An 8717-nucleotide genomic window follows, 5' to 3' on the forward strand; every position below is an offset into this window, starting at 1 on the left:
ACCTTGCTTTTCTGTCATCTGCTAGTTTTCTGTATCTGTCTCTATGTATTTTTGTATGTTTGGATGGACAGATGGGTGGACGTATAACTCAGTGCTCACTAACTGAAGGATTGTCTATATATATATAGATAGATAGATAGATAGATATTGATTGACTGATTGATTGATTGATTGATTGATATGGATACTTATGTAGCATCTATCCTCGGTTGGAGACCAAGCTCTAAGCGCTTTACAAACACAGGGTCATTTGCACAACAGGCTGCCTACCTGGGTTAAGCCGACTGACGGCTGCCACTGGGCGCTCATCATTCGTTTCCTGTGTCATTCGATCAGATTTCAGGCACAGCACACATACACAATCAGACAGGCATGTAATATTTTACAAGTATGACCGTTTTGTTTATTTGCCCCACCATGTAAGCAGCCATACTCTGTTTTCGGGGGTATGAATGCTGGGTATATTCTTGTTTCCATAACCCACCGAATGCTGACAACGATTACAGGATCTGCGTGCATATACACACAAAGGGGGTTCAGGCACTAGCAGGTCTGCACATATGCTGGCCTGGGAGATCAGAAAAATCTCCACCCTTTACCCACTAGGCGCCTGTCACTGAGATTCGATCCCGGGACCCTCAGATTGAAAGTCCAACGCTTTAACCATTTGGCTATTGCGCCCATCATATAATCATAAAAGATGTCCAAATAACAATCAATACTTTCAACATATAACTTAGTACTCATTAATCAAGGGATTATCTATATATTATATCAAAAGATGTTCAACACAACATAGTACTCACTGGTGGAGGGAAGTAGCTCCATGGAGAGAGAAGACACAGACATGGTGTAGCTCTTCAAGCTGAGCACCTGTCCCCCTGAGGCTGTGGAGGTGGTGTGCTTGCGAAGGTGAGCCAGGAAAGTGCACTTGTTGAAGAACACCAATGCGGCTTTGCAAACCATGCAGGCATAGCGAATCACCATGGACATGCGCTTCACATGGGCCGTGTATCCCACCAGTGTGGAACACATTATCCCACACTCCACGCAGCGATACACATTGTTGACAGAAGACAACCTCCCAGGTCGGGGCCGGGGTTCCAGTGAAGACACTAAGCTTTTTCCTTGAATCAAGGCTGCCATGTCACCGGCTGACAGCTTGGCCTCAGTGCTTACCTGGTCAACTCGAATGTGCTGACCTGAACCCAAGGTGCTAGTTTCAGACACTGCACTGGGTGAGGTGGTGTGAGGTATATGGTGTGATGTGATTCCCGCACCTGCAGGGGAGGGAACAGGCTTGGAGACAACCTGAACTGAAGGAACCCGAGAAGTTACAACCACCACCTGGCCCACACTAGTGTGTTCTGGTGGCTTAATTCTTACGATAGCAGAAGCAGACTTCTGTGTGCTGGTTGGTGATGCTTGAGGAATAGTCTGCAAGGATTTAGCCTGCAGGCTGCCAGAGCTGACTGAAGTCAAAGTGACTGGCTGAGGTGTTGGAGCCACTGAAACCACTGATCCTTTACACACTGCTGCTGTGTGGCCGGACTGGATGGAAGAAACCTGTCCACCAAGACTCTGACCGGCCTGTGTTGTACCTCCATGAGCAGAAGTTCCTGTCTTCTGTCCTGCGCCATGTCTTTGCATTATGTTTTGGACTGTGACTGGCATGGAGGGGCTTGAAGACGCTGCAGACGAGGAATAGCTGAGCTTACATGACTCTGCATTGCCACTACTTGTTGAAATGGATGTTGTTGAAACTGCTTCCTGTATATCAGGACTACCAGCCAAGGTATGAGCAACCTGTTCTGAAGAACCACAGGGCATGGAAACAGCTCCAGTCTGACCGAAAACCAACCCTGGCTTAGGTTTCACTTTAGTTTTCTGTGTCTCTGCCTCCTTGTGCACTTTGATGTTTTTACTGCTGACACTGCAGGTGGACTCTGCAGTACCTGAAGTCTGCACAAGTGAACTGATGCTTTGTGATGTTGCAGGGTGTGGTCTGTGTGTTGTCAGCTCTGTGCCACGAATCCTGTTTCCAACTAGCTTAGGTGGAATGGTAAGAAAGACATTTTTCCTTGCAATATTTTGTGATTGAGTGATGCCCTTCTTTGCAGTTAAGTTGGATGGTAGTATCAGTGGTTTACACAGTGCGCTATACAGTGTAGAGGATGAAGGCTGAGATGGCAGACTCTCTGCTCTGAGCTGAGTTGTAGTACTGGGCACTTCCGCTGAATTTCGGTTTTCCTGAAATGAAATGTTTGACGCAAAGGTGGAAGCGTCATTACATGTTACCTCAATAACTTGCTTTTTTGATGGTACAGATTTTCCCCCTTGCCTCTCCTCTTCAGTTTCCAGTTCAGAGTATGGTCTTTTTCTTGTGGAGCTTTTGGATGCCATATTAAGACAAGAATCAGGATTATCATCAATGTCCATATTCTCAGCTGGTGAAGGGATTGCTATTGGTCTGGTTTCAGAACCACTGTCTTCCGGCTCTAATTTCACCACCAGTGACCCTGAACCTTCACAATTCTTTTTCTGTTGACTCGTGGAGGAACAAGAGCCACGTTTCTGCCGAGCATTGTGATCTTCTTGCTTTCCTGTTGTTTCTGTTAACAACTCAGATCTTGTTATATTCGCTTCACTCCTGCCAGCAGTTCCTTCTGAAGTGCCTGTTGACAGTGCACTTGCTCTCTCTTCATCATGCAGAATGGGAGTTCTACAGCCTGCACCTCTCTCCTCAGCACCAGGGCTGGCGGACTGCTGGACAGGTGTGGATGGAGAACTGACAGGTGTGGATGGAGAACCGACAGGTGGTGATGGCAGCACATCTGCTTCTGTGTCTGTTCTCTTTTCAGACACAGTTACTTCACTGGAAGATTCTGGTGGTTTGGAAGCTGACAGCACATCTCTTGTTTGTTGTTCTGTTACAGAATTATCCACGAACCTTTCATCAGAAGACACAGACTGATATTCTGACTGTTCCCGTGTTCCTGATGTTTCACCCCCTTTGTCATGTTTAATATTATCACAGAAAAAAGTACCATCATCTTTCACTGAGAACACATTAGTAATAACCAAATCTGGCATTAAGTCTTCTTCTGCTAAGGTAATGACATCCTCACCACCATCATCATCATCATCATCATCATTGAAGCTGGTCTCAGCTTCTCTGTTACCAGTCACAACAGCATCATTGTCTGTTTCCTTTGGAGCAGAAACAGCTGTATCATACGGCCTTGATTCAGATGCTATTGCCATTCCCTGTGACTCGATGTTATCACATTCACTGCTGCAGATGGTACCCTCTGCTCCTGAGTTTGCATCTTCACTGTGAAGTGTTGCAGATTTCTCCTTTGCAGGATCATTTTGAAAATGTTCTGACACAACAGAATGGATGTGAATGTGGTCAAGAGTTGATTCTGATGCTTCTATCCTATTGTCTGTGGTAACAGACTCATCTGTCTGCTCTTCAATTTCACCTGTAACTGTCTGCACACAAACAGTTCCCTCCAGATGTGCAGAAGATGGGGCTTTCAGACTGGGCTGCTGTGTTTCACTGCTGTCCGGTGTTTCACTTTCACTCTGTGTGACCAACTTTGTGACTGAAGTCCTGCTATCCTGTTCACTACCTGGTGTGGTCATCCTCGAAGGAATCATATGTTCTACGGAATGAACATTCACAGGAGAAATGTTTTTCAATGAAGAAGAAACTGAAATGGTTGTGGAAATGTCAGCTGCTGAAGTCAGAGTTCTGACCCTCACATCTGTTTCCATCTCTGATTCAGCGCTGAAGCAGTCCATGGCTCTGCAGTTGAAAAGAAAAAGAAAAAGCAAGCGTTCACTGTAAATGCAGTGATAATAACAAAATGATCAGTTTGCCATGCTGCAATAATTAACTTAGAAACTGCATAGAAAAGTGTGTTTATTAGTTATTTCAATGCAACATTTATTTACACTTGTAGACAATTACCTTATGAGAGTGTTTGGAAGAGTGGGTTCAGTCCCACAAACTCCAGGAATACTCCACATATTTTGGAAGAGTGGATTCAGTCCCACAAACTCCAGACAGAAGATAAGATTAGTCTTTCGTCAAAACACTGCAACCTGAGAGGGAAAAGAAAGAAAGTAAAAAAGCCTGGAAATGATTCAGGTACTGAATTCTGAGTTCATTTTAACAGAATTTGGAAGCAAGCCGTGCACAAAAGAGAGTTAGCAGAGCAATCTAGAGAGAACCAGAGACATACAATGTCCTATGGTGATCGGCATGATAATGTGACGTCAATTAGGCATTTAAGCAGTTTCAAATGAACTTCAACATGTACAGAATATTCGAAATGTGCTTCTTTGAAAGTTACAAAACTGGTCAGATACACAAAGCAACAGAGGTAGAAATGAACAACACGTACAACATCAAACAAGTCAAAAGACCAGATGTATAACATTCCTTGGACATTATCATCAAACATACTGAATACCAATTGATTTCAATGTTTGGACCTCTCTGTTTCACAGCAATGACATCACTATTTGGTTCACCAGTGCCTAGTATAACCCGCACGAAAATTAATGATCAGTTTGCCATGCTGCAATAATTAACTTAGAAACTGCATAGAAAAGTGTGTTTATTAGTTATTTCAATGCAACATTTATTTACACTTGTAGACAATTACCTTATGAGAGTGTTTGGAAGAGTGGGTTCAGTCCCACAAACTCCAGGAATACTCCACATATTTTGGAAGAGTGGATTCAGTCCCACAAACTCCAGGAACAGTCCACATATTCTGGGAGAGTGGATTCAGTCCCACAAACTCCAGGAACAGTCCACATATTCTGGGAGAGTGGATTCAGTCCCACAAACTCCAGGAACAGTCCACATATTTTGGAAGAGTGGATTCAGTCCCACAAACTCCAGGAATAGTCCACATATTTTGGAAGAGTGGATTCAGTCCCACAAACTCCAGGAATAGTACACATATTTTGGAAGAGTGGATTCAGTCCCACAAACTCCAGGAATAGTCCACATATTTTGGAAGAGTGGGTTCAGTCCCACAAACTCCAGTAACAGTCCACATATTTTGGAAGAGTGGATTCAGTCCCACAAACTCCAGTAATAGTCCACATATTTTGGAAGAGTGGATTCAGTCCCACAAACTCCAGTAATAGTCCACATATTTAAAAATGCCAATGCTTGCTTCCTTAAACACAATATAGCTGCATCACCTGAATATTTCACTTACCTGGCACTCCTTAATAGTTAATTAGTAGTAAAACAGAAAAAGATTGCATCCTTTCCCAAATAACACTTTGATCATACCTGAGAAAAAAAAAAGAAAGAAAAAAACTGGAACTGATCAGTGTGATGAATCTGAGCTTCATTTGTAAAGAAATGTGAAACTGCATAGCACTTAGCAGTCTAGAAAAGTAGTAAACAGAGCAAAAGACAGAAAACAAATGCAATACATAATTATGTCCCCGAATAGTATGTGAGGCATGTAATAATGTAACATCAATGTATGCCATTTAACAGTTTATTCCTGAGCTTTCAATCAGTGAGATACATTAAGAATATTCAAATAGTGCTTTCAAACCTCTTGAAACGCTTTACAAAAACATGTCAGACACAAAGCACACAAGAAGTTAAAGAACACACACACACACACACACACACACACACACACACACACAATGTATACACCCCCATGCCCACTCTCCAACCCACACACATACAAACATACTGAATACCAAGATTTCAATAGTTTGACCTCTCTGTTTCACTGCACGTGACAATCACTATTTGTTTCCAGGCCTGTAACCTCGCAGAAAACTTCCAATTGTTCAATACATCATAGTATATGTAAAGCAACAAACAATATATCATCACAAGTTTTAACATGCATGGGTCCTGACAAAACAAACATAATTCATGAACTATGCAATTTCATTTTTTGTACTGAGTCAGTGTGAATATTGTGACTGATTCAAGAGTTTGTAGCACATTACACACACTCTTTGTTACTTCTAATGTCACTTTTTTTTAAATATCATTTTCTTCTCACAAACCAGCTGCAGGTTTTAAAATATTTCACAACCAAAACCGAATATCTTTTTTTCTATTAACCATATTATCTGATTTTATATATTATATTCATGAACTGTCTTTGATTCACTAAAAACATTTTTACACACACATGCATACAAACACAAAATGCAGAACTTGCATGTTGGGAATTAGAACATCCTGGGATCACCCAACCTTCCAGCGAAAACAAAACAAACAAACAAACAACAACAAAAAACCAACAAAAAAACACACACATGTTTAGTATAGCTCTACCCTGCAATTGACTTTTATTGTCATTTGTCTTGGTCTTTCGCTTTCCTGACATGGACTTGTATAGATATACAACCTCAATAACTTTAATGTGGAAATCTCAAATGATAAATGAAGATGGAGAATCCGTGCCTGAAAGAGCCGGCTCAGTTTGTTATCGAAGGCTACCTCTGTCTCTAATAGACATGAGACTGTGAAAAGTAAAGAAAATTCTGTAAGTTTACATGATTCTTTCTGAATGACAGGATCAGGAGCCATACATACAGTATCAAAATAATTATAACAATCTATCAATGCAAACTGCAATGTACTATTTATTGTTCCTTTCTTGTCGCAAGAAAAAGTTATCATTCCACATCCATGCACAGGCATGCATAAGCATACATGTACTTGTTCATGTACACTGAGACATACACACAATTATAAGTGGCATACTTGCACAAAAATGTACACTGTTGATAACTGGGATTATAAGCTTTTGTCTGCAAACCCAAATTAACACTGAAAAACTGCTCAGCTGCTACTGAAATGTGCATTTCTCTGCTACTAACATGTGCTTGTTTTCACTATTGTACCAGTTTGTTCATATGTTGGTGCATGATACATCTTTGGAAACAATGTAAACTTCTTGTAAATGTACCTGAAATTAATAAAAAGGCAAATGATAAACATCACAAGTACTGCATGCTGCTGACAACTTTTTGCATGGTGGCGTATGAATATCCCTATGAAGCAAATCTTCCCAGGATCCCAGGGAGTAAAGACAGCAACTTTCGACTTTTAAAAAACAAATAAAATGTTGCATAATCAAACACATTTTATGGTGATCCGTATTTAATCTAGAATAATGGCAATGAAAAAGAGAACAATCATTGAGGGAAAGTATGAAAAACCACACCTTTGTTGATGGCTATTTCTGTGGAAGGGAGACGACTACGATAGCGCGCAAGTTGTAAAGAGTAATGAGTGTCCAACGGAAAAGCGAGAGCCTGACAAATAAACCCGACTGAACTTTCGAGTCGAAATAACCTGAAGTTTTCTTTAGTTTTAATAGAGATTTCCAGCACGATGTGATGATTTCACCCCTACCATACTATATATTTTATTGTGTTTTAAACAGTTCAGAAGCAAGATAATCAACTGACGCATGGCAAAAAAGTACACCACTGCTCGCATGGCCGTCTACGACCACCGAAATCTGGTCGAGATGAAATGAAAAAGACACTGGAAAATGTTCGACATTTGAAATGTTTTATCATCATTTTGCCAAGACAAAGTTCATATACATAAGCTGATGTATGACATAAACTTTGATATGGATGGGTATTAAAGGAGTGGCAAGACTGAAATATTTTGAATGAATGGGGATAGGCTGTTGGACATGTAATTTTTTATTTATTTTTTTATTTATTTATTTTTTTAAGTTAATGATTAGAACCTCCAACCCTCCATTTCTTGAATATTGTATTGGTTTTGTACACTCATTATTATACTGGCAGGCTTATTCACCTGCATTTCTTTCTTTCCTAATCTGATCTTTTATATGGATAAGAAACTCATCATTTTTTTCCCTCAGAATTAGCTTGATAAGCAGAAATTAAGCTTCTGTATGAGAAAATTCCATCATTTTAATGCTTGCTGACATTCAATGTCTGTTCATCACCTGTGATGACAGATATGTGGCCCTACACAGACTGTCACTTCAACTGGTTGGGGAAATGAGTCTCTGATTTGTGAGCGCTGCCCGTCCAACTCTTGGTCAGAACAGCAAAGAAGAGGCACTGTATACATTGCAGACTGCATGCATCCCCCACCCAGTCCTTAATCCTCTCCACAGGGTTCTTTCACCTGCATCTCCCACCTTGTGTGCTGGAAGTTTCCTCTTTTCTTTTGTTTTCTTAGCTTCTGCCTTTTAATTCCTTTCGATCAATTCTGTGGTCACTCCATTTGTCTTTTATTCTGTTCCACTCCATTCACTTGTATTTTTTTCTTTAAAACTTTATTTAGGTCCCTGAATTGGTACTTTATTTCATACTTGTACCTTTATCAGAGATCAGGAAGAATTTAGGCTGTCTGTGAATGGGCGGTTTTTTGTTATGAATGTCTGCATATATGTAATATGCCATAAATCTGTTATGGTGAGAAACAAAGAGGCATGTCCTGGGTTCAGGTACGTGAAGAACATGTTTTAACCATTTCATGCAAGAGTAATTTGTACTTGCCAATTTTTCTTTTGCAGGATTAATTCTTAAGGTCTGTTAGGCATTTGTCATGATAGCTGCCAGAGCTTGTTGTTTCGAACAGGAAATATTTCAGCCCTGTTATAGTGTTAGGGCCTTGTGCAATAAAAAGAAAAGATGATTAGACTGCAATTAAGTGG

General features: G+C 40.7%; 1 protein-coding gene across 1 annotated transcript in view; it reads right to left on the reverse strand.

Annotated features, from left to right (window-relative positions):
* The window catches only part of LOC143282193 (uncharacterized), a 28326-nt gene extending 21045 nt beyond the window's left edge, over window positions 1-7281 (reverse strand). Inside the window, exons 1-2 of the mRNA XM_076587777.1 lie at window positions 7236-7281; window positions 807-3811 (exon numbers count right to left, since the gene is read on the reverse strand). Coding sequence (XP_076443892.1) covers window positions 807-3807 — 3001 coding nt within the window. The 5' untranslated portion in view covers window positions 3808-3811; window positions 7236-7281. The remainder of the gene's footprint in view (window positions 1-806; window positions 3812-7235) is intronic.
* Between the last annotated feature and the right edge of the window lie 1436 nt (window positions 7282-8717).

This window comes from Babylonia areolata, chromosome 5 (assembly GCF_041734735.1).
Source record: "Babylonia areolata isolate BAREFJ2019XMU chromosome 5, ASM4173473v1, whole genome shotgun sequence".
Classification (NCBI taxonomy): domain Eukaryota; kingdom Metazoa; phylum Mollusca; class Gastropoda; order Neogastropoda; family Buccinidae; genus Babylonia; species Babylonia areolata.